The sequence below is a fragment of the Periplaneta americana genome, chromosome 15 (assembly GCF_040183065.1).
Source record: "Periplaneta americana isolate PAMFEO1 chromosome 15, P.americana_PAMFEO1_priV1, whole genome shotgun sequence".
Taxonomy (NCBI): Eukaryota; Metazoa; Arthropoda; class Insecta; order Blattodea; family Blattidae; genus Periplaneta; species Periplaneta americana.
Genome location: NC_091131.1, coordinates 137036838 through 137064567, shown reverse-complemented (window position 1 = coordinate 137064567; position 27730 = coordinate 137036838). Strand labels below are relative to the sequence as shown.

At 33.9% G+C, this 27730-nt stretch overlaps 1 protein-coding gene and 1 non-coding gene across 5 annotated transcripts in view; one reads left to right on the top strand and one right to left on the bottom strand.

Moving 5' to 3' along the window:
* Nucleotides 1-1838: 1838 nt before the first annotated feature.
* The window catches only part of LOC138715373 (uncharacterized), a 644942-nt gene continuing 619050 nt past the window's right edge, over nucleotides 1839-27730 (bottom strand). For all 4 annotated transcript variants that reach the window (XM_069848222.1, XM_069848223.1, XM_069848221.1 and 1 more), the window contains 2 exons: nucleotides 25499-25632; nucleotides 1839-2324 (listed from right to left, as the gene is read on the bottom strand). In XM_069848222.1, the coding sequence (XP_069704323.1) occupies nucleotides 2256-2324; nucleotides 25499-25632 (203 nt within the window). In that variant the 3' untranslated portion in view covers nucleotides 1839-2255. The remainder of the gene's footprint in view (nucleotides 2325-25498; nucleotides 25633-27730) is intronic.
* Nucleotides 6924-6996, top strand: TRNAT-GGU (transfer RNA threonine (anticodon GGU)). Its single transcript has one exon. It is a non-coding gene; the product is annotated as a tRNA-Thr (tRNA).

Genomic DNA, 27730 nt, shown 5'->3' with positions numbered 1-27730 from the left:
AATAAGAAAGAAATCCCTCCAGAATTCCTCACAACGAAAAATAAGGAAGAACATACCAGCACATTCGCTTTCAGAGAGGGAACTCTGGTGTCGTATATTCCCAAAAAAGGAAAAGTGGTTCTTGTATTGTCAACAATGCATCACGGCAATGCAATTGACAAAGAATCTGGAGATGCGAAGAAACCAGAAATAGTAACATTTTATAATGAAACTAAAGGTGGTGTGGATACAATAGATCAGATGTGTGAATTGTATTCTGTATCTAGGAAAAGCAATCGTTGGCCTCTTACCATATTTTACTTTATGCTAAATGTCAGTAGAATCAATTCTCAAATTGTTGCTCAGGCTAATACAGGACTCAACGAACCGAGGCGAGTGTATTTGAGAAGACTCACTCTCAGTCTTCTTCATGAACATATGCAGCATAGGGCTACTATCACCACACTACCAAGACTCCTGACTAAGAAAATACAACAATTTGCAGGTACAACAGAGCCGAAGAATCAAGATGAGGAACCCCTACAGAAGAAGAGAAAGCGTTGTAATATATGCCCAAGAAATGCCGACAGGAAAACAAATCTTTCATGCGCAAAATGCAAACAACAAGTATGCAAAGCTCATAGTGAAATTGTGTGTAAAAGCTGTGTATAAAAAGTCAAAATTTGTGTTCTTGTTGGTACTATCCATAACATTTTCACTGTTATTTTTTGTTAGTGAAGTGAACAGTTAATTTAAATTAGGCCTCTGATGTATGTTACACAAGTTACCGCACCGGTTCCTGTAATTTCATCAGGTGAGCTGTATAAAATTTAATTTGTGTTTGTAACTACCTTGCATGTATATCAAAGGGTTATTTTCAATAATATGAAGTTTTAAAAAGTACATATAAGTATGATATAACCTTACATAACCAAAAATATTGATTTTAAGTTACTTAGTATTGAACGACATTTTATTGGTGGGTCAAAAATGACCCAGCGCCACCTCTCATGTAAATCTTACAAGCGCCACTAGTCTAGGGTTAATCAGCTTTTACCCTTCTTTAGCTTACATTCCTTCAACTAACAAGTTGCTGTATTAGTCTTCCTTTCACCCCAATTCATTTTCCAAAAGCTAGCAAAGTTGAAGTCATACCATACATTGAAAGAAGAAAAGTTTATAAATACAGTTACATAAATGATTATATTCACAATGAAAACCTCGTATATTTTACTTATGAGGTTATCTATCACAAAAAAGAGTTCAATACTGAAGCCTACATACAAGATTTTCATATTATGTGATTTTTGTAAACGAATTATCTTGGCAAATTAAAAGAAAAAAAAAAAAACAATAATTTTATTTCTCAGACTAGGTTAATACTTACTGGTACTTGAAGTTACATTCAGCTACAATGTCTTCTTTGAAAAGTAGAAATTGTTAGCAAAAATCCGTGTTGAAATAGCTCTGACAAACATGGTTTTCACACTAAACATGGCAACACCACAACATACGAGGTTTTATATTTTGCCAGTAAAGTGCAGCACATTACAGAAACAGTTGCTTCTACACTTTTTATAGACGTATTATCATGTTATCTTCCGATTAAAAAAAAAATTGAGATACAAGGTTTTCATTCTTGGCCAACGATATATGTTTTGTCTTATGAGTTTCCTGCTATGTGTATACTATGTAGAGTTGAAGTGCCTATGAAAGAGGAGAAAATTTTTTTTTTCCAGAATCTATTTCAAAATAGGTTCATTTCACAATTTATATACAGCACTTAAGTGAAATGTGCGAACAAAATTGCATTATGTATTGTACATGGAAGCCTAATACCTGGAAAAAAGATAATTAAGTAGAAAGTGATCTTTTTATTTTCCATTACATGTATTCACATTTTAATAACAATATTACCGGGAATATTAATCACCCAAATGCTTAATTCCAGGTTATTTTAGGCTCAAGATAGGAGTAGGTCACAGTTCAAATGTCACACTTACCTTTGTTACATATACAACAGTTTGCTCATATTCCTTTTGTTACAGTTGAGCGATCACAGAAATGCAGGTAGAAGAAGAGTTTTTTTTTTTTTCAGTCTCACACACACACACACACACACACACACACACACACACACACACACACACACACACACACACACCTTAAAAGTGTAGCCACCGTCCCAAAAACAGATGTTCCACAATAACAAATGAATGCCCATCACAAAGGTGTTGAGGAAAACACAGAACACTGGTTTCCCTGCATTGCCATGGTTACCGGGAGTTCGGGTCCTTTCCTCGAGGTCCACGACATGGGCTTGGATTTCGTTTCTGTCCATGAGGCTGTTTTAAAAAAAAATAAAAACAAAGAATATTTTAACAGATTAGTTCATTAACGAATTTGAAACCTAAAACTATAATCATATTTAGTTTCAGCCAAGGAAGTACATAATATGTTTGAATATAATTTCAAATATGAACTAAGAGGCTATTTTCTCTTGATACTAATGTAATTTCCAGATTTTGACTTGTGTAATGTACCAAGGAAAAGGGAAATTTACGGTTTTATATTCATAATTATTTCTGTAACTATTTGATTTTATTAATATATGAGTATTTATTCTGTGAATGTGGTTATTCAATATCGTTTCTTACAACTACTGGATTTTATATTTTAGATTCTAGTAATTACCTAGATTAGGCAGGTAGCTGAATATGAGAGACATATTTACAGAACAAATATTGAGGCATTGACTCTCTTCATTATTGTACATACAACCTAACTAATTATTGTGGTATCATTAAACATAGGTGGATGCTTTAATTTGCGGCCCCCAATACCCTGTCAGTACTTAACTCCATTCCAAAATTTGAAATTCCTGCGAAATCGAAAATAATAATAATAATAAAAATGTTAATTAAAACCAGTGAATATCATCCAAGGAACGACAAAAATAAAATTATATGTTGTAATGATGACACGAAATATTACAAAAAAAAAAATCACTTGTAATAGGCCTACTGTAAACTATCACCACTGTGACGCTGCAGTAATACATCAATACAAAATCAAAATGATAATTTCGCTATCTATTACCCAACGAATTTATAAAGAAACTATATTTCTGATCAACATCATTTGGCAAAAATAAATTTGATTCATGCGTGTTAGGCCTATACCCTATGACAAATACAAGGGTTTTTTTTTTTTTTTTTGGACACGCAGTTAAGTTTACACAGTTTTAAAAAACAGCTTTTTGAATATTTCCAGAAAAAACTCAAAACAATTACGATAGTCACTGAATCTATTTTTCGGCACTTGTATTCAAAGGACTGAAATTAAAGAAAAAAAAAGTGTGCTAAGAAATATTTGAAGTATGTACTACTGTTTGAATGTTGAAGCTACACTTTTTCCTACAACGTTGACCAGATTTGAATTAAAAGAATGCAAGAATACCTCAAGCTTTCAAAAGAAGCTCTTAAAGTTTTTTTTGTAATATTTGTAACCTTGCATTTATATAAAATAAGTTTCTCATCTATGACTCATCAAATAAAAGCAAGAAATCTCCTTGAACTTTTATTATATCACTGTGTGTGTGTCAGCAGTGTAATATTAGGGCCTGCAGGACCTGCAATGCAGGCGGGCCTGGGGTTTTAAGGGGCCCGCAAACACCACACGCACACACACACACAAAAAAAAAAGCACAATTAATTGCAGCCTGCATGAAACTGGTAGATGATTATTCACGACGGTTTCATAGAATCGAACTATGTTGTTGAATCCAGCAAAGCTTTAAACAATGCTTCCCTGTGCCCTTGCCGACAGCCGTGTCGTATAACACGTACACATGGTGTGTGGCATCACTCTCAGTCCTCACAAAAGAGCAGCACAAAGTTATTTTATCATAATGACAACAATGAAAATTGATACCAAAATATCATATTTTAGTTACAAAATTGTATTTTCTTGATGAGTAGTGTACCTGAGATGGTTTTATGCACATTTTATTTCTGAACGTTTAACTTTGTTATACATCTATTCGACAACAATGTAATGGGTTTTCGTTCAAATTTATAAAGCCAATAATTATCGAATAAGATGTTTGTGTAGTAATGATCAGTCAACTTTACTCAGTTTCGAACAAGCTCTCTTTGCGGGAAGTGAATAATGTCAGTTGTGTGGTCGGTGTGATATTTTTCCGACTTTATTTGAACAGTTTTTGATTTAATTTTGTTCGTATATTTTTCTGTATTTTAATCGAGTAATTTATTATTAGAGAGTATAGACAGTATAGTAATGTAGTTACTGAAAAATGAAACCGTTTAAAGTTCAGTACGAATATCTAAGTGGTGCACGAAAAAAGAAAAAGAAGAGGCAAGAGTTAGAAAAAGAAACAAACAAATTAATGAAAATAAGTAATTTTTTTTTCTCTTCCTGGTCCTTGTAGTAGTCTAGCTCAACAGTTACAAATATTTGCAGTTGCCACAAGTGAGTGCGCGTCTGAAGTGAAAAGTGATATGGAAATAGATGTTAGTAGAGACGGCAATTGCGAAAGCATTAGCGAAAAAGAAGATTGTAACAAAATTGCCTTAAATGTAATTAGGCCTACCAATATCGCAGTTGCAGAGTATTCAAATGATCGTGCAGATTATGAGTTAGAAGTAGATAATGAAACTAAAAAGTTCTTGGTAGACAAAATCCTTAGGCCTATCTGCCAGAGCCAGCGGGTCCTTTCCCTAAAGATCCTAACCAGAATAACGGATCCCTTTCCACGAAATATTACGATAAATTCATATTGACAGGACAAAGAATTAGGAGCGAATGGTTGTGTTATTCAATTAAAAATGACTGTTTATTGTAAACCATGTTGGCTCTTTGGACAGCAGAAGTCGTCTTCAGCTTGGAGGGAAGGGATCCGAGATTGGAGATGGTTAACCAAATGTATAGTGCGACACGAAATTAGTTACGCACATTTGAACGCATGCGTCGTTTTCAATTCGTGGCGTAAGAAAAACACAGTTGACGCGGGTATGGATTCAGAACTAAAGAAAAGTGAAAACATATGGAAACAGGTCCTTGAGCGTATCGTGAATGTGACGTTAACGTTGGCATCCAATAATCTAGCTTTTCGGGGATATAGGGAACAAATTGGAAAATGAAACAGTGGAAACGTTTTAACAATCATCGAACTTCTCGCAAAGTACGATCCTTTATTATGCGATCTCATAAATAAACCAAAATATACACAAAAGTACCTAAGCCCTTCTATTCAAAATGAGTTAATAAATATTTTATACCATGCAGTTGAAAAAGAAATTATTAATGGCATTAAAGCTGCCCCATCCTTTTCAATAATTACAGATACAACACAGGACATAACAAAAAAGGAACAATTAAGTCAGATATTTAGATACATTACAGTTTCACATGATATAACTGGAAAGCCTTGTGACCTGAAGATAAATGAAAGCTTCTTAGGTTTTCGCGAAATAAAAGATCAAAGTGCATTAGGAATAGAGAAGGAAATACTCAGAGCAATAGACGAAAAGGGACTCTTATTAACTAAATGCCGTGGTCAGGGGTATGTCAATACGTCAGGCGTATACAAAGGTGTCAGAACGAGAATTGAACAAAGACAAAGAACTGCAAAATATGTACACTGTGCAGCGCATAATTTAAATCCAGTACTTAACGATGCTGCATGTGAAATTCAAGAAGTTGTGTCCTTTTATGACACAGTGAAATGTATCTCTTCTTCAGTCACTGTATTAACCCATATATGCCCACAGGGTCGTTAACGACCCACATCATATTTTTATTAGTTCCTTTAATATTTGTTTAAATCTTCGGTTGGACACCATCATTATGTGCTCGATAATATATTGGGAATACTTTTGTTTGTGCAATTGTTCCGTTGTAACTCTCTGCAATGAATTTTCCATCCTACCTACCCTCAATTAAACTTCATTTATTCGTTGTATCACCAACTCTGATTACTTTGTCTTTCTCAAACCAATATATTTACATTTTTTCTCATATGTTGTAGGCAATGTAGGACCTTATGTCTCTCAACTGCCATGGAAACGAGGCAATCTATGTACTCGTTGTTTATGAATTCTTACAATAGAAATGTTGTAATGTGACTTAACAGTCGGATATTCTGTAATAGTATTCTGCTTCCAATCAATCATATCTGTGTGGTATTGAGCTGAGAAATTCAGTTTCGAGTTTCTGAAGATACGAATTTCTATAGCATTGCTTTCAGCTGCTTTGAGAACTCTTGCCTAAATAATTATCACTGATAATGTGATAACGATCTCAGATCCTGTCTGTCATCAGTTAGCATTGCCAACAACATATTTTCAGGGTGACTATAAATGGTATTTCTTGATATCACATTATGCATTACATCTCTGTCTCGTCTTTCATAAACTTAGAAAGGTAAATAGTTAAGAAGAAAATATGTCTGGAACCATCCTTACAATGTGGCTTACGCTTCATGTTAAGCAACAGTGGAACATAAACTTTCACAGCATATTCTATCAAAGTTTTTAAATGTAATCTTCATCTTACGATGTTTGGTGACGAATACACGTCCGTTGATGTGACATATTAATGAATTCAAATACTATTATAGTCACAATCATGCCATGGTATGAAAGAAAAATTTCACAACCTCGAGCGGGAATCGAACCTGCGACTTCCTGTTCTCCAGTCAGGCGCTCTACCACTGAGCTATCGAGTTCGTCTCATGCCAAAGGCTTGGAATTATCCTTTAATACTGGCGACTCTGTTAAGAGTACTGTCCATAGCGTCTGATATTACATTTGTAAAGTTTCTTTCAAGCCATAAGCAGTGCTGACTAGATCAGACGCTATGGACAGTACTCTTAACAGAGTCGCCAGTATGAAAGGATAATTCCAAGCCTTTGGCGTGAGACGAACTCGATAGCTCAGTGGTAGAGCGCCTGACTGGTGAACAGGAAGTCGCAGGTTCGATTCCCGCTCGAGATTGTGAAATTTTTCTTTCATACCATGGCATGATTGTGATTATAATAGTATTTAAATTCAAAGTTTTTAAGTCCTTCAGATGAATTTTCTGTAGAAATGTAGAGACGAAGTAGTCTTGGTGCTTTTGTAAGTCAGCATGCATGAGTCAGATTTCCTGGTTTCTTGTTTTCTATATCTCATACACATTTTCTACTAATTATCGTTTGAATAATTTCCAATAGATATTTTTGGTCAGAGCTAAATCTTTAACAATTATAAATTATAACAGGCAGTTCTGAGTATATTCCATCGAATCTTATGACAGGTCGATTTTTACAAGTTTCTAAAAGCCTTCTGTTAGAACCTCAGAAGGTAGAAGGATCTGTAGTGCATCTAACTATGTGTTTCAGTAAACGGCCCAAAGGCAACTCTGCAAAAAAATGCGAAATACAAAATATACTACTGATCTAACACTTTCTTTACACTTCTTCACAAACTCCTATGCAATTTTTAACACTTCTGTGTCCATTGCCCATCTACAATCTTACTAGGATTTTTTTATAATATTATACCAAAATATTGCATGACAACACTAGAGACAGCAGCAACTTTTCGTATTGAAACATTCGTTTTGTCTTTTACTTTTGCAAGATGTGACAATGAAGCTCTTATTTGTCTTTGAGTTCTTGGTTTCTTAGTCTATGGTTCTAAAGCAGTGTCCAACATGAAATAATTGTCACTGTCAGTGTCAGTGTTCGTCCCAAAAGTTCCAGAAGAACTCATATTGCTTTCCAACTGTGAACGAAGATTTTGTCTTACTCGTGCATTGTTTTTCACTTCAACTGAAATGACGTCTTTTACTTTTCCTTCTTTCTCTTATTTGGATTTTATGGCTGGTAATCTTACCAATGCTGCCTATCGTCATTTTTCTGGTAGTTCTTTGGTCACTTAAGAATTCTCTCTGTCATGAATGTTGCTAGTTTTATTACAGTTAAAGGTTGTAAATGAAGAACACTTACATATTGCAATATCCAAATGTTTATTGGGACCTGGCTATCTCCTGCACGGCAGTAGTGCTCCTTCCTTTGCTCTTCAAGATATAGTTCACTTTCTTGTGATAGTTAGTGATCAGATTATATACTTTCTGCTTGGAAACCGCAGAAATTAAACTATATTTCCAAATGTTCTCCACTTTCTTGGCAACTGCAGATGAGATTTGACTCTTTTCCGGCTCTTTGCATCCTTCTTTAAGAGTATTACTTGTATGCGTGAACAAATAATAACGTATTATCTCTTTATATGTTGGGAGAATTCTGAAGTTGAGATCTTCTGCTGGTGCGAAGATTTCTTCATATCTTAAGTCTTGTCTGTGTACTCAACTTAGCCATTATTATGTTGTCTCATTCCCGACACTCATACAGGCACCTTTCCTAAAATTAAGCCCACAATAAATGAAAGCTAAGGAAATGGGATGTTGGACGACTTTCACCCATTATCAGTTGTAATGTCCCACCCCATGACCTTGAATTGACTGTGCAACGTGAAAAGTGAAGGAGATTCAGAAAGTCCTTCCCTTATGCGTAAATTAAGAACGAATGAAATTCGTAACTATACTTAAAGATTTAAGCAATTGCACTTCGGTGAAAAATGGATTTAGAGCTCACATGTTTTTGTGCATTGTTATAACATGATAATGCAACATTTCAATTCTATTAACGCTTGAAATTTGAAAACTTTTTTTTTTTTCGATACAGCCTAATGGGCAGGATGTTCCTTGTTTTAACTTGTAATTGGCGTAAGGATGTTATATATCAAGACCACTCAGATGACAGGATAGTACAAGGTGACAGACTGATAACGTGGTGTTCAATTGTGCGTGTTTCAACACTAATGTAATACGCAGTATTCAAGTTTAATCAATACAGAAAACATTACAAAGGGAACTGCTAGAAAAACCATTTTCATTGCTTCCGTTTTACTAGAAATTATATGTATTTATCAGTGGCGAAGCTAAAGTGTAAATAGTAGGTGGGCAGAAAAAATCTGCTTATCTTGTATCTTTTTATAGAGCAGATGTTTATCGGCTTTTCTATCAAAATTACTGTACAGGCACAGATCCCACAAGAAAATAATGATCCCGCAAGAAGATAATGATCATTCATTTTCACTCCAAAACAGATTTCAGATAAAACAATATAACTTATTTGTCTTGGACCACCCTGTTAGACAAGGATATTTGTTATACCATGAAAATTTCTATTTTGTCTTCCTTTACCTGCTACGGTATTTTAATATGCACTTGTAAATGTGTGTCGATCTCCTTGTATCTTTGTAAGCACATTTTGTTTCATATGCCAAACTTGAAAATGGTTTCTCTTTTAATTTTAAAAATAATGATCTGGATGTTTTCTCAGTATGAGTAATTTTACACAAAAATTAATGTGTAACACACATAAACAAACGCATGCACTTTATATTAAACTAAGCTCAACAACGCAGCACTTTCAGAGAACACCAATATAGTGCGACGTAATATTGTGATGGAAGTCTAGCCTCATCCCGTATGGAAATGTAGTGAATCGATACCCCCTCCCCAGTCCCCTCTCAAGCTTGTGAGTCAAGGTCATAGTCATGCCTTTAGAGACTTTTTACCTTAAGCCTCGCTGCTCGTACTGCTCTCTCTCCATACTGGAATGACTGTCAACAGTGAACTTAATATATGGAAGGGTATGGATTACAACCAAGTGTTACAATATATCGTTATTACAAACTTATAGGCCTATTGTTACTAGGATTGATAACTCAAATTGTTTGGATAGCCTCAAACCATATATGGTAGGTCCCTATCACTACAGCAGAGCATTTAGAATAGAAAGTGTGGTAACTCGGCAAAGGTCTAATGGGACTTTTAAACCCCCTAGTGTCGCCACGGCAACTGAGCGAAACTTTGGCGTGGAGATCGTTCTAAGATTCCAGTTTTCCTCTTAATACTGTGGACAGAGCAGGTAGAACTCGTTCTGCTATGGAATTAAGAAGATATTTCTTGTGGTGTTCCGGTGATTTTTATTGTGCCGTTTATGTGGGCAAGTAGTAATAAGCCTAATTGTTTTGTTCTTGATGTAAATCAAATTATCTGTAAGGAAGAGACGTTTCTTTTATCCACCTAAAGACTAGACTATTTTTCAGAAGTGGTGTAGAGCAATTCCACGAACACAGAAAACTGTATGCTCATTCTTATATCTGTAATATCCATTTTTCTGCGGTTATGATTGTGATTTTTAAAAATTATGATTTATTTAACGACGCTCGCAACTGCAGAGGTTGTATCAGCTTCGCCGGTGTGTCGGAATTTTGTCCCACAGGAGTTTTTTTTACATGCCAGTAAATCTATTGACATGGGCCTGTCGCATTTAAACACACTTAAATGCCATCGATCTCGGCCGGGATCGAACCCGCAACCTCGAGCATAGAAGGCCTACCAACTGCACTACCGAGGGCGACTTTTGATTGTAAGAGCCGATAAATTTATTATGGGCAAATCGCAATATAGCGAACGTAGAAGCTCCGACTTCCACTTTTCCCCTACTAGCTCACCAGACACTCTACGTGATAGGCGAGTGTTGTGTCGAATGTACATTTCATGTGAGTGGGGATTTATCCTTTATATTATTATTATTATTATTATTATTATTATTATTATTATTATTATTATTGCCGATAAAGAGGTGGAACTTCCACGCAAGAACTGGCGACCAAAACCATATGCCATAACACATATTTTCCCAAACTTGCCTCGATATCTTAAAAAAAGAAAAGAATATAAAATATCCAACGAAGAGGACATCAATCCTTTCTCATAACAATGTACTCTTACCAAATACTATTTGGCTATGACCAATTCCATTGACGCTAAATAACCCAGTAGTTGATACAGCAGCGTTAAATATCCGAGTAAAAAATAATTGGATGTGACACCCGAAAATCAGAAGAACACCTTAGCTAATCATGCGATTGTATGCATTTATGTGCCATTACTCCACACCTGAATGCCCAAAATTGTGTCTAGTTACATTGACCGTAATTCCTTCCAGTGAATGAACTCCAGACCAGCATTTCAGCTGTTTGGTGTGAGTTTTTCAAAATCGATACATTTTTTAGAGTCATAAACTGTGATGGGTTCGAGAAAAGTGAAAATACAAAAGAATTCAAAGGTGAATGAACGACCTTGCAGATACGCTGAACTCAAAGACTCCCTCGTCTGCCCTGTACAAAGGATTCTAGCATTACACGATTTTAGAAAATATGTTGTTGTTGTTGTTGTTGTTGTTTTCTAATGCCAGGCATTTGACAATGAAGTCATTTGACCTCTTGCACTCCAATATTTTTCAAAGGTATTATCATGACCAGCCACTGAACCACAGATTTTGAGATGTTTCGAATCCGTTTCTTGGTTTGAGTTGCACAATGGACAGTTAGGGGATTGATATATTCCAATTCTATGCAGGTGTTTGGCCAGACAATCATGGCCTGTTGCCAATCTAAATGCAGCTACAGACGATTTTCGTGGTAAATCGGGAATTAACTGTGAATTTTGATGCAGAGAGTTACATTTTTTCCCTTGGGATTGTGTTATTAAATTTTGTTTGTTGAAGTCTAAGTGTGTAGATTTAATAAATCTTTTCACAGAGTAATACGTAGATTTAGTAACAGGTCTGTAAGTAGCAGTGCTGCCCTTCTTTGCTAAAGCATCCACATTCTCATTTCCCAAGATTCCACAATGGGATGGTATCCATTGGAATACAATTCTTTTATTGAGTGATATTAATTGAGAGAGCATTTTAGTTATTTCTGCTGTTTGAGATGAAGGTGTGTGTTTAGAGACGATTGATAGAATAGCTGCTTTGGAGTCTGACAATATAACTGCATTCCTAAATTTATTGATGTGGCATAGAAGATTCCTGAGACATTCATTTATTGCCATGATTTCACCATCAAAACTTGTTGTTCCATATCCAAGAGATCTATAAAGTGAGAAGAGACAGCACGTAACACCTGCACTGGCACCTTGTTCTCTGGAGATCAAGAATCCGTCGGTGTATAAATGAAGCCAGTTTTGTGGAGGGTTCCTAATATTGTCTCTAAAGACAATTGTTTCAGTATTTCAGTGTTTACTTCTGATTTCAGAATTTATTCTGTTAAATTTAGATTATATTCTATATTTAATAGAGTTAAAGGGTTTGGTTTAATTTGTAAGTTTTCTTTTAAATTCGGGATATTGATTTTCTGTTTTAATTCTTGAACAATGGATATGAAACTTTTTTGAGTTTTCAATCTACAGAGAGGACTGTATGAATGCCAATTGTTTCCTGGTAATCTGATAAGTTTTTCATATTGAATCAGTGCTTTTTCTTCTATTGTCATTTTGATACTGTTAATATTAGTGAGGAATCTCATAGAATCTATTGGAGTCGTTTTGATTCCACCAGTAATGAGTCTGAGAGCTTGGTTTTGAACATATTCTACGTCGTTTATGAAAGGTGAAGTAATCATAATTTCTCCGCAGTATGTCAGCACTGGCTGTAAAAACATTTTGTATGTAGTGTTCAAAGTATTCCTAGAGCATCCCCATTTCTTTCCTGCTAGTCTTTTTAGAAGGAAGAATCTTTTACGAGCTTTTTCAGAAATGTATTTCAAATGGTTGCTCCATGTTAACTTACTATCGAAAATAACTCCAAGATATTTGGATTCATAAGTCCTAGGAAGGTGTTGGCCATTGTATTGGATATTGAATTCTCTTTCTTTTTTTACCGAGTGAAAATATTTGGTAGTTACTTTTGCTTAAATTGAGTGTCATCAAATTTGATGTATTCCATTCATAGTTGATTTAGAGCTTTAAGAGCAGAATTTTGAATTTTGTCTCTATGTCTGTAAGATCCGGAAGTCCACAAAACTATATCATCTGCAAATAGTGCAGTTTTCATGTTTGATTCCTCTAATAGGGAGGGTAAGTCATTTATATAAATATTGAATAAAGTTGTTCTGAGGCCAGTGCCCTGAGGTAGACCTCGATATGTTTATCTGTAACTAGAAAGGGAGTTATTGAATTTAGTGGCAATGAATCTTTGACTAAGGATTTCTGATATCCATCTGAACATATTGCTGGAGATACCTAATTTCTGGAGTTTTAGTAATGACATATGACACGTAATTGACAATACAAAGAACACGTTTGCCTAAGAAAGAACCCTTGAATTATTTAGAGTGACAATTCAGAGCACTAGCGAAATATATTCTTGTGGGATAGCAGATTTAAATATATTCTGACAGAAAAAATTTAACCAGGATCCTCTAGAGCGACATTTTGGAATTAGAAAATGATTATCTTGTGATGATTACCTTAGACTTTCTACATCTGAACATTTTTCAATCTATGTGCCGATTAAAAAATGTGCTGTATTAAAGTTCTAATTGTGAACTCCTAATTGAATCCAAGCACCTAGCTTCTACTTCATTAAATATACATGTTTAATTATTAATTATTTTATTTTTAGTAATAGCACTTTAGTCGTAATTAACGTAAAAGTTATTTCGGTAACAAAATTACAGTATAATTCTACTTTGCATCTAGGCTAGATCTTAATCTGGTTTACAAGTTTATTACATATGTTTATTACGTTTCCACATCATAAGAGATTTCTAATCGAGCATATGAGAAAGTAATAGATCTCATGGAAAGTCGTTAATTTAATATTCTCCAATAAGTAGCATACAATTACTTAATACAGTGCTACCAAATTGTTTTAATTTTACAAAACACAAAATAACTTAGGTACCGGTATTTCAAAAGATCAAAACTTACATTAGCATAGATATAATACTGAATCTTAATTTATGAGTCTTATTGCACGTAATATTTTTTGTTCCCCTGAATTACGTATAAACCAGATACAATTGCAACTAATGACTAAATAGTAGATAAAAACTATTGGTGAAAATAAAGTGTCTCCTTTATTATGTTACATTCTTTCTTGTGTATAAAAACTATAATTTCATGCCAATGCATACTTTATAATGCCATAAAAATGTTCAATTTTGCGTTGCTGTACTTTTTTTTGCGTATTTCTGGCTGAAGCCGGCACAATGTTCCATTTTTCGGTTAATTATTATATTTACTATTCAGGGTTGTTTTATATAACTCACAATTTGTTAATGTAGTAATATTACATTTTTAAAGAAGTAAAATATTATAACTAAGTACTCTACAGTACATTCTTATATAATGGGTTATTTTTAAAAAACTTTTGCATTCACTTGAATAGCGATCCTGAAACTGGGCACAGAAAACAGGGCTAGCGCCACTCGGCAACGAACCACTGAACTAGAGGAAGTAAAGTCACTTTCTCTTCTACCCGCTCTGACTACAGCATAGAGCGTCCTCAGGTTGCGGTAGAGGAGATGGTCTCCGGAATGGAAGATAGCTGCGAATATATTGAATAAGTAGTCGCGGACAACCGATAAGAGATGGCCCTCCAGCTTGGGGGTTGGGCGAAGGGCTAACATTCCATCATCGTAAAAATAGCTTGTTACGAAGCCACAACATAAGCCTCGGAATGGGATTGATTCTCTGGCACGACCACAGCAAGGAATCCAGAGTGTTAGTTGGAAGGCCGGAGAGAAAAAGACCTTTGGGGAGGCCAAAACGTAGATGGAGGATAATATTAAAATGGATTTGAGAGAAGTGGGATATGATGGTTGAGAATGGATTAATCTTGCTCAGGATAGGAACTGATGGCAGGCTTATGTAAGGGCTGCAATGAACCTCTGGATTCCTTAAAAGCCGTTTGTAAGTAAGTAAGTAAGGCTAAGCTTCAAAAGCCTCCTGAGAGCTTCGCCACTTGTTATAAAGGTCGACCTGTTCCACCATTACCCAGTATAGAAATCCATCACAGAAGCAAAAATGAGCAATATACTCAGGGTGACCATATTTCTGAGAGTCTAAAATGGGATATCTGTTCGCAAACATTTATTAACGCGATAAAATAAAAAAAAAACCCTTAAGGCATTGATTTTGATTTTTTAATATTGAAAGTTCAAATATGAACTACTCAAAATTAAAAGTTAATTATGAAATACAACATATTTCAACATTTAAGTCACTTTTCTGCAGTCTACATGAAATTTTCCATTTAACAACTTCACTGAATTTTTATAAAATTATACAGATAAGTTCTACTCATTTTTAGTTTTGATTCAAAATTATTTCTCAGAACTACCAATCTTTTTAAATGCTTGTTTGTTTTTTCGCATGAACTCTTAAAATTCATGACATTTATAACTAAATTTTGTTATAATTATTATCAACGTGGATTTAATAGTAGAAACATTTTAACTGAGACTTTTCAGAGATCCACACATTGTTCATAAAAAAAATTAGTCTTTAAACAGCTGCTGAAATGGCTGGTAAACACAGAACAACTTGTAGCACTTTTGTAGGAGATAAAAAGGAATATTTTTATTGTTCATTATTGTGAAGATATTAACTCAATACTCAGAAGCTGGAACAGTGTTGATGTTCCAATTATCTAGATGCATTGCAGCAGCTTCATTAGTTCAATATCGCTGGTCAAAGAGTGGTATTTTTGCCTTTGAATCTGATAACTTAACATGTTTAACTCTACTGTATTCCAGACCAAGGTGGAAGGGAATGGAGAAAAATCTATTCATGACACTTACTACCACTGTAGCTGCTTTCATACTTCTAAAAATGCTGGTATTTTAAAAATTGCGCATGCGTGGAGGGAATTGGAAAGGTGGCAGACGAAGCCAAGAAAAGTAAGAATAGAAAGGATGGTGTTATAGAAGTTAAGAACAACTCATTTCTTCGTTTTACCCAATGAGTGTACATACGTACAATCTCATTAAACTTTACATTGACATATCGACAGCTGAGAACCAGACTGTTCTAAGTCCAACTTTTTATAAGAAAGAAATCTGTGTTTCATTGTGTTCCAGTTCTTGTCTGCAAATGAATCGAACAAAATTGTAAATATTCCTCTCCATAAGGTTGCTATGAAGCTATTCTAAATTGTTTCATGAAATTTTGAATGTCAGGAGCTTAAAATGCTTTCCTGAAAAAAAAAAAAAATAGTAAAATGGTTCTGGCTCATCGACCATCAGAATGTTGTAAATGTTTAATTCTTCATTTGCAAAAATGTTTGGAAAACAGATGGGACGGGAGGGAGACAGTGTAAAAAACGGAACTGTCCTGGAAAAAACGGGACATATGATCACACTGAATATATTAAGCATTTTTACATTTTCCAGTATGATAGGTGCAGTAGAGCAAGTGAACAGCTTCAAATACTTGGGGTGTTCTATAAGCAATAACATGAGCTACTGCCAGGAAGTCAAAAGGAGGATAGCAATGGCAAAGGAAGCTTCTAATAGAAAAAGCATCTTCTGCGGACCTCTCGGAAAAAAAAACAAGGAAGAGACTAGTGAAGTGCTTTGTGTGGAGTGTGGCTTGATGAAGTGAAGAGAAGCGACTAGAAATATTTCAAATGTGGATATGTAGAAGAATGGAGCATGTGAAATGAATAGACAGAATAAAAAATGAAGCTATGTTGGAAAGAATGATGTTAAAACTGATAACTGTATTATCAACCACACACTTCTTTACAGCAGTGAAACTTATAAGTGACTGAGTCTGCTGACAAGAGGCTGAAGAAATTTCTCTGGAGTGGTCTTGACCTTCAGACTGGTGCAATATACAAGTAAGTAATGGAGATACATAAAGTTAAATAATACTTAGGAAAGAGTTCTGTATCAAAACAGAAATGTGATGGGTTGGAAAAGGAAACAAACTAGACTCTTTGAAAGTGTTATCTTTACTGAATTTTACGAGGATGTGAAAAGAAATAAAGTTATGTTGTGTAAAAATACCATGACACCAGAGTTCTTGTCCACTAAAGCAGTAAATTAATAAAATAAATTAATTATACTACCACTATTAGCTTTTCATTATTGTATCATTTACAGGGAACGGATTTATATGGACTAAAAATATATGAAATATGTAAATATATATGTAGTTATTTTTACCAAAATATGGAATTAAATATGGATTTTTACCAAAATATGGAATTAAATATGGACTTAAAATTATAAAAAAATGACTATGTACGTTAAATATTGGTACATTTTAATCAAACTAAACAAAAAATATAATGGACGTACCTTATCTTCCAATGTAGTTTCAACAAAACACAATTTTTATTGTCTGTTACCATAACAATAGGTTACAAACATTTCTTTCAAGTGCTGAAAAGTGAATCTTCTTCTATTGTCTCTGAGGATAGATTTATACTGACTAAAAGAGCGTTCGACGTCACAAGAAGTAACTGGTACATAATTCAATTTCACAATGTCTGCTGGGGATAAGTCCAAGTTAATCTTCACTGTTGATTCACCACTCATCACAGCAACAACCTTTTGTAGTTCTTCATATCCAGGGTTTTTTGAAAGTACAGTGTCCACCTTAGCTCTTACTGCATCTGCAACTTTACCTCTACCACGATTCAGTTGTTCCACAGTACTATTTATAATTTCAAAACTTTCAGATAGTGAAAGGTGCCTATTTTGGAGACTTTTGAGCGTTTTTATGATGCATGAAAATGTATGCTGAATGTGAGCTAAGTCATTCTTCACACTTATGTCACAGGTAACTGTTTTCGCAGTATCAATTGAGACTGCATCTTCAGAGTCCAATGCAAGGAGAACATTGTTAATAGAGTCTATATGTTCGGCATAATATTCAACTGCTTCTAGCCATGTACCCCATCTAGTTAAAATTGGCTTTGGTGGCAATGGAATTTCAGGGTACATTTCTTTCAACACGTTAACTCTACTGGGAGCTTTGAGAAATACTTTTTTCACTGATGAAATCAACAAATCTACTTTAGGGAAATTGTCTCTGACCACTTCTGCCACACGATGAAATGCATGCGCCACACAAGTAAAATGAGTCAATTTAGGATATACAACAGATAATGCTTGTCCAGCTTTGACCATATAAGGGGCAGCATCGCTAATAAAGAATAACACATTATCGTACATAATACCCTTTGGCCACAGGATACCCATAGCTTCGTTGAACAGTTTAACTATAGTTTTGTTATTGCACTTTTCTAGAACATCACAATGTAAAAGAATTCGTTCAGAATATTGTTCACTTAACAAACCGATAACTACATTACCAACAAGTCTACCTTCTTTGTCGGGAGTCTCATCAATGGAAACCCAAATTGAACTATCTTTAATTTCATCTCTTATCTTCTGTATTGTCTCATCGTAGATGGATGGAGCATACGTCTTCCTAAGTGTTGACTCATCCGGGATTGTATGTTGAGTATATTTTTCAAGGAATTCCCTGAAGACCTTATTCTTTAGTTTGTAGAGAGGAATATCAGCAGAGATGAGAGAACGGCACAGGTCGATGTTAAACTCAGATCTTACATTCGATGTTGTTGGTTGTGTTAAAAACAATTGTCTCTGCTTGGAATTTAGTTGTTTGTTGGCCTGATGTTTACTAGTTGTAATGTGTTGTTGCACCAGGAACTTTTGTGTAGATGATACTGCACACTGACACAAATTACAAAATAATATTTTATTGTCAGTTGATAAACCATCTTCTTTAAATTCTGAAATGTAACTTGTTAGTTTTGATTTTAAATTGACTGAATGACGTACTTTTGGCATATTTACCGTCTTTATAGTATGATTTACAAAACTGAACCTATGTGTACTCTGACTGGCATTTAACTGTTGAGCTGCACAACTGTAAAAATTTTAAATTAAATTAATACAGTTTTGTAACTTACTTTCCCATTGTTGATAGGACTGCTAATTTTCAAATAACTCTGATGTTAAAGGGATTACTGAACATGTGTTTAAATCTCTATTGTTGAAATGTATTTTTAAAAGTTAATGGAATTTTGTTTTGTTTTATTGTTAAACCTAATATAATATGGACTGTTTTATATGAAATATGGAAAATATATGGAAATTAACGAAAATATGTACTAAACTCTAAAATATGGAAAAATATGGAAAATAAAAGTAGGATTTTTCAACCCTACACATTGTGAAACATAAAGATAATGCAAAATATAAATTATATTAGCTTTATAAGTAAATATGTATTTACATATAAATCCTTTCCCTGATCATTTAGTATCAAAGAAATATTAAAATTTATAGCCCACCAAAAAAATTAAACCAGACATTTTTTTTAAAAACTGAGGGTGCAGAGAAAAATGGATTGCACCATTAAATACAGCCCTAAAATCTGAATTAGAAGGACCTTATTCCATGCAAAAAAATTTTTCACTGTTGTTCAGTAAATTAATGTCTTGGAATTTCTCAGTGTGTTGAAAAAATTTTGATCTACTTCTAGAGAGCCATATAAATTTGTACACAGTTTTGTGCTGTGGAAGCGAAATATGGGAAAGATTTTTTTAGGGTTTAGAGATGTTAATGCTGGTATGACTTCTGATGAATTATTTTCTCACGTACAATATGTGGGCAATTTCAAGATGTCGAACATAAAATTCAGAAGATTTTTAAACCGTATTTTTCGTTTATTTTGTAATGTCTTTGGAAATCAAGTAATCTTCTCACATCGCCTGAGAATGTTAATTCTGAAGAAATTTTTATCATTGAGTTCCCATCTAAAAATTCATTTTTACTCTCGGTATAATAGAAACATTCATAGTGTTGGACGTAAAGCAGAAAAACCAGTTTATGCAACATTACATGGCTTAATATCAAAACTCTGTGAAGTATGGGACTTCAGTTCAGTGAAGTAATTTTTTTAAGTTAAGGCTTCAAGTTATAATAAGAGCACCATTCCAATCCTATATTCTGCTTCACATTCTTCAGAAAGTAAATTTCTTTTAGCATTGAACATAAAATTGTTGGTATTGAACATAAAATGCCTGCAGTTATATAAATAATTTTTGGCGCTCTTTTTTTCATTTATTTATTTAAAATAAGAACTGTTTATTTTTATTTCTATGTTGTTATGAAATTACAATTTAATACAATATAATTATTGTATTTACTTGGCCTACATTGGTCTTGCAACAACAGCTTTATAAAATAAAGCTACTGGTATTCTGAGTTTCGTTTACTAATGATAAGGAATAAATGGGTCAGTTTTTACAAAAATACTAACATATCACATTATGTAAAAATATTAGAAATAACAGACACATATGACATTTTTTAATTGGTTATTTTACGACACTTTATCAACTGCTATGGTTATCTAGTGTCTGAATGAGAAGAGTCCAGGATTCAGCGCTGAAAGTTACCCAGCATTTGCTCTTAATAGAGTGAGACAAAACTCCGGAAAAACCTCAATCAGATAACTTGTCTCAACCAGGATTTGAACCTGGGCTGACTCGTTTCACGGTCAGATGTGCTATTATTCCACAGTGGTGGACCACATATGAAATAGATAAAACTAAAAACTAAATTCAAATCTGCTGAATGTGATTAATTAAAAGAATTTTTAAAGAAACAGGATCTCAAGTAGCTACCTCCACAGGGTACAGTAGCTTCAATCTTCTTAAACCTCCTGCTACCAAGAGGGGTAATAGGATTACCCCATTAATGTTTTTTGAGTACCGTATAATTTATATTTTTGTTCATATTTATTTTTTAAATTCCTTGTATTTGTCTGTTATAGGCTATTTCTACTAACATTTTGAAATAATTCATCTACTTTAAGAAGTAATTCGCTTTATATATGTGGAGTGATCTTGTCCCCCCCCCCCTCCTTGATACTTGGTAGTGTGTTTATGAAAATTCCAGGGTATTAAATTCAATCGGTACTTTAGTTTTCTTCATTTTTTAGTTTGTCTGGTTCCAATTTATTTTCTTTCGTGTTATTTATGTTATCATGACTTTTGGTTTCCAATTTTTTTTTTTTTCCTGTTTATTGTGGTTATTCTAAAAGCGATTTTGCTAGAAATAATTATTAGTATACCCTCTTTTTTCGAGATGACCATTGTAGTATAGGTGGTGTTCGAATATTTGAATTTCAACAAAGAATTAAATTTTGTTTTATTGGATTTATATTTTTTCATTTTTAGAAGTTTTATAGAGTTTTTACAATTTTATTTCATTATAACCAAATCTTTTGAAGATGTTTGTGGTTGTATAGATTGTATTCCAATATTTAAATTTCAAGAAATAACTCAAATGATTTCCAATTTATGTTATAGTACTGTGACATTCATAGCCTATAGCTGTGTTGTTCACTATGTCAAAACTGTATAATTTTGAGGAGTTTATGGAAATGGAAGTGAGGCAAGTTTAAATGTACTGTATACCGGTATGTTATCTTATAGTATCACCAAAAACATACTGTACCGTATCCCTAGTTTTTTTTTTATTTTGGTATACTTTTCAGCAATATGGAATATGAATTTAGGGACCGGATTTTTATGTAATATCAAGGTGTGAAGTATGTACGTATTTATGTAAGAAAAATAAGCTGAATATGTACCAAAATATGTAAAATCATGAAAATATTTAATATCAATGTCTGGCAGGTATAAGATAGGTAAGACTCTCCAGTTATGATTTTATAGAGCACCCGACTTTTTTACAGCACACTTGACACATTTTATTTTTCCATCTGTAGTGAAAGCTTCGTCCATCGCAATCCATGATTTTATTTTTTTCGTTAGGTTTGAAGATACAGGGGCCATTTTAGTTAGTTAAAAGCAATAGATAAGCTCGCACTTTATACGGTAGTCTAAGTACTAAAACTCGAGAACTGAGTAAAATGAATGACACAATAGTACTGCAAGCACTGTTTCGCTTTACTGGATTAGGAGAAAATAAGAGGAGATGTGGGACACATGCATTTTAGCTGCTCCCTGTAAGAAACAAAGTACATACTTAAACTTCAAACTATAGGCATTTATACAAACTGTTGTTTTAAAAGTGACACTCCTGCTCATTCAGAAGGGTAGGATTATTCCAGTCGAGAACCATACTTTCTAATTGCTCGGAAAATCCCATTTCCGTATAGGTCTACTAAATTTAAAGTAAAGAGGTCAAGCAATAACCTGAAAAGCTATTTATTTTAATTTTTCAACATATTTCCAGTTTGTTCCTTTACTCCAGCTTCTTTTGAAAAGTCGGCTACTTTATTGCGGCTCATGTCAGACTTCACATGGGTTTTCCCTGGAAGGATTAGGAAGAGAGTGGGTAAGGTTGCAAATTGGATGGGAACGGCTTGTTAAGACGTATGCAGAACAATTATAGTTCGAGACAAATCATGTCATCCTGGTCCCATGCCACCGCATGAAAGCAACGCTACTTTCTGAGTGATTTTTACAATACAAGGTAGTTGTATGAGAAAGGTTGCCTTTTGTTCACTCATATTTACAGTGGATGGTATGGGGTGAGTGCCTCTATTACTTCCTGGAACTAAGGACGTTATGTTTCGTCCCGAAATATATCCTTTCTTGGGTAGGTAAAAAGCTTTTTAAATCTGTGTATTTCAAATTGTAAACTTCCCCAGCAGTTTTTTTTTTTTCCTTTTAGAGAAGTAAACATGAATAAAACCCCTAAATATGTAGATTTATGTATTACCAAGCCATAATATGTAATGTGGGGTAAATATGTAAAAATATGTAGTATCAAATTTGAATATATTAATGGTAATTACAAGATTCGCAAAGATTTATTATTTACATACGGTTAAATTGAAAGGAATATAAGTAATATGTAATTACATAAAAATCCGGTCCCTAAATATGATGATTATTTTACATTTTTATATTTTCTGAAGATCTACATAAATTGTTAAATATTCCAAATTCTTATGATTGGTGTATGATTTTGATGGGGGTAATTGTATTATCCCCCCTTGGTATTAATAAGTTGTAATAAACCTTGGTAGTAGGAGGGTTAATGATGTCTCTTTTGAAATGTAATGCAGCCCATTTGTTCAGGCAAATAGTATTTTCCAGATTTTGATCGGTGCATTACTTTTACCTCAAAACAACGCCAATAGATTCTATGAGATTCCTCACTAATATTAACAGTATCAAAATGACAATAGAAGAAAAAGCACTGATTCAATATGAAAAACTTATCAGATTACCAGGTAACAATTGGCATTCATACAGTCCTGTTTGTAGATTGAAAACTCAAAAAAGTTTCATATCCATTGTTCAAGAATTAAAACAGAAAATCAATATCCCGAATTTAAAAGAAAACTTACAAATTAAACCAAACCCTTTAACTCTATTAAATATAGAATATAATCTAAATTTAACAGAAGAAATACTGAAATCAGAAGTAAACACTGAAATGCTGAAACAATTGTCTTTAGAGACAATTAATATTAGGTATCCTCCACAAAACTGGTTTCATTTATACACCGACGGATCCTTGATCTCCAGAGAACAAGGTGCCGGTGCAGGTGTTACGTGCTGTCTCTTCTCACTTTATAGATCTCTTGGATATGGAACAACAAGTTTTGATGGTGAAATCATTGCAATAAATGAATGTCTCAGGAATCTTCTATGCCACATCAATAAATTTAGGAATGCAGTTATATATTGTCAGACTACAAAGCAGCTATTCTATCAATATTCTCTAAACACACACCTTCATCTCAAACAGCAGAAATAACTAAAATGCTCTCTCAATTATTATCACTTAATAAAAGAATTGTATTCCAATGGATACCATCCCATTGTGGAATCCTGGGAAACGAGAATGCAGATGCTTTAGCAAAGAAGGGCAGCATTGCTACTTACAGACCTGTTACTAAATCTACGTATTGCTCTGTGAAGAGATTTATTAAATCTGCATACTTAGACTTCAACAAACAAAATTTGATAACTCAATCGCAAGGGAAGAAATGGAACTCTCTGCATCAAAATCCACAGTTAATTCCCGATTTACCACAAAAAATCGTCTGTAGCTGCATTTAGATTGGGAACAGGGGATGATTGTTTGGCCAAACACCTGCATAGAATTGGAATATATCAGTCCCCTAACTGCCCATTGTGCAACTCAAACCAAGAAATGGATTCGGAACACCTCAAAATCTGTGCTTCAGTAGCTAGTCATGATAATATCTTTGAAAAATATTGGAGTGAAAGAGGTCAAATGACTTTATTGTCAAACGCCTGGCATTAGAAAACAACAACAACAACTTTTACCTCCAATTCATTCATCTTAACTGATTGCACCTCACCTGGGTAAAGCATATTGTGATATCTGAAAGCTATCCAGCACTGTTTAGGTGTCCGTGTCATTAGTATATCTACAGCTTTAGCCATTATATTATCAGTAAGCCTATCTAACAAAGCACCACATCCTCATTATCAAAGGAAGAGAAAGAGGAATTTTCTAAAATGTTTACTCTTCTTTTTGTTCCATCACTCGTTTCTCTCATCAAAACATACTTATTATTCAGAGCAGAATGCTGTGTGTGTTTGGAACAGGAATAGTTGTCCCATTCACATACGTCATTCTTCTTCTCTTGTATTTTCAGTTTTGGTATGTATACCAACGAAATATTGAGGCTTCGATGGATTATTATCTTACAGTAGTGCCAATTTTGTTAATGAAACAGAAAATTTTGCAAACAGTGATCATAAAGGTAGTGAAATATAACTTTAACAGACATCAATCTTCAATCTGGACTTGACTGTAGATAATGAAAAGAAAATTCTTTTTTGGTGTTGGACATAGACCCCCAAAATATTTCTTTTACTAACAGAAAAGGAAATTATTTTTCTGTGGAAACTTATAGAATACAGTGAATGTACTTGGCATTTTCATGAAGATACAGCAACTCTCAAATTCATGACAAAACTAATTGTACATTTTGGTGTCGAACTTAAAATTTTCACTAACTTATTACTATCAACTTAATGTTAAGGTTAATTCATAGTTCAGGCTCTTTGTTATATAAACATTTAGTTTATCTTCTTTAGCCCTCAAATAGCACAAACGTTTTTGAAATCCGCAATATTAAAGGTGTGTTTTTAAGCACAACATTCCAAATAACAAATGACAAGCAATAAATAATCTCCTAACAAGGTAGTGTTGTGATGATGACCAAAAACCCTACGAACTTATGCATCAACCTAATAGAATTACAAATCCTCAACAGAGATACCGTAGCAATTATTTTATAGTAAACCTATGACTAATTTGTGTTGAAATATTTAGTGAGAATATTTACATTTTCGTGTATATTTTGTCATGTTTACTAGTAACATTTTGTTTTATTTCTTTTGGATCTACTTACTATTTTTATAGAACTTACATATTGCCACACTCACTCAGAACAAATTCTTATTTGACAGATTTTTAAAATAACTAGAATAAAAGAGAAACTTGTGGTGTAAGCAAGTGTACTTGACTGACTGTTTAAATGTAGCTATATTTCACTTAATTTAGAAATCACTGTTTATGCTCTCTCTTACCTGATGAGCTGGAAATCGTCCATAGAGAGATACTAGTGATACGAAGAGTACCAATCCTATGACAGAAGGGATGAAGGCTGTCCACTTTGCAGATAGAGGATAGTTCATGAACCGAGAATTCATCTGCATGTCCTCTGCAAGTACAATTGTTTTTAATATAGTCTGCCGTTTTATTTTAAGGTTATTTAAGCTTCTGAATTTTGATTCATGCGACATTCAAAATAAGGACCCTCCACCGTATATTTTTTCAATAAAAGGCAAATAAAAACTGGTTCTAAAATTGAAGGACGCATTTTCCCTTTCCCGCATTTTAACACAAGATTTTCTCAAACAGAAGGAGAAATATGTAACAAATTTTTTGATTTAGATAACGAAATTCTTCATCTAATGATAGGCTACTCTTTAACTGCAGTTACAATTCAGAGGCAATGATATCTTGATAAGTATCGACGTAATGTGATGTCTAATTAACATAAACATACTGTAAACACATAAACAGAGTCAATCTAACTTCTATTTACAATTTGTTTATGTCTCCATAATTTGGCTCTCTTAATTTTAACTTTTCTCCTTTTCAATAAGAATAAAAAGCAATATTATGAATGAATGAATGAATGAATGATAGTCATGATGTCTCATGTTGGGCAAAGGCCTCCTATGCACTGTACTGTAAACATAAATACAGAACGTACGGTACAGAAAGAAACCTGGGATACAATTTTTTAAAGTACTGGTATTACACGTGTATTTTCAATTTTGTTAAATATTTTATAAATATAAGCATTATTTAATAACAAAATGTTTCAGACAAAAGTTTGTTTTTATGCGTAAATTCAGAATCTGGTGATAAAAGTTTGAATTACCATTTGTAAACATAAATACAGAACGTACACAAAGAAACCTGGGATACAATCTTTTAAAGTACTGACTGGTATTATAGGTCTCGCAAGCACAGATTACCAGCGGCAGGAATGCGAATGAAACAATGCGACAAGGAAGAGCAGGCATGAGATAGCTTGAATGATAGGGCTATTCAAGAGTACAGTAGGAAGAGAAACTACATCGATAGAAACAGTCTTAAGTTGTGATAGTTACATTACAGTTTTAGTTTCAGTTCCACTGTATGTGAATACATGTCCAAGTGCGTTTATTTTATTATATTTTGGCTGGAGCGTTCCCTTCGCAGATTATCATTATTTTATTCATAAAAATATGTTGCGCGTTTAATTCGCTTCGGATTGTTCTCTTTCTACGCTCTTTATTTCCTCAGGTGATACCCCCATCTGTTCTTGGAAGAGGCAGTACTTCCATCGACCCACACTTCTCACTTCCTCAGCATGTCTACACACACACGTCAAAACAAACAGTAATGCCACCACTGCTTTTCCGTAATTGTTCCTTGCGCGACCTATACCCGTGTACTAATGTTTTTCAATTTTGTTAAATATTTTATAAATATAAGGGCTATTTGATAACAAAATGTTTCAGACAAAAGTTTATTTTTATGCTTAAAATCAGAATCTGATGATAGAAGTTTGAATTGCCATTTTAAAAATCCGAGTTGACCTTATAATTACCTTTATAACCTTCAATGCATAAAAGAAACAAGTACAGTACAAAAATGCCATTATTTTTTCCCCTTCGAAGAAACTTTTATTTAAAAATTGTATTCTCCTAAACACGTTGTTTTCGAGATAAGAGGATTAAAAAAAAACACTGTAATTCAATTATGGCTCAATTAATTAATTCATTGTTTTCTGTCCAAGGACAGATCCTTCACTGCAAATCTAGCATTCTCCAATCTTCCTCTCTTTTCCACCTTCCTCTCAGTCTCCACATATGATCCATATATCTTACCATTGTCTATCATCTGATATCTTCTTCTGCCCCGAATTTTTCTCCTGTTCCTCACTCCTTCCACTGCATCCTTCAGTAGGCAGTTTCTTCTCAGCCAGTGACTCAGCCAATTCCTTTTTCTCTTCCTGATCAGTTTCAGCATGGTTCGTACTTCATCCAGTTTTTCTAGCACAGCTTCGTTTGTTATTCTGTCTGTCCATTTCATACTCCCCATTCTTCTCCATAGCCACATTTCAAATGCTTCTAGTAGTCTCTGTTCCTTCTTCATAATGTCCATTTTCTACCCCATACAACGCCATACTCCACACAAAGCACTTCACTACTTTCTTCTTTACTTCTTTTTCCAAAGGTGCGTAGAAAATGCTTCCTTTTCCG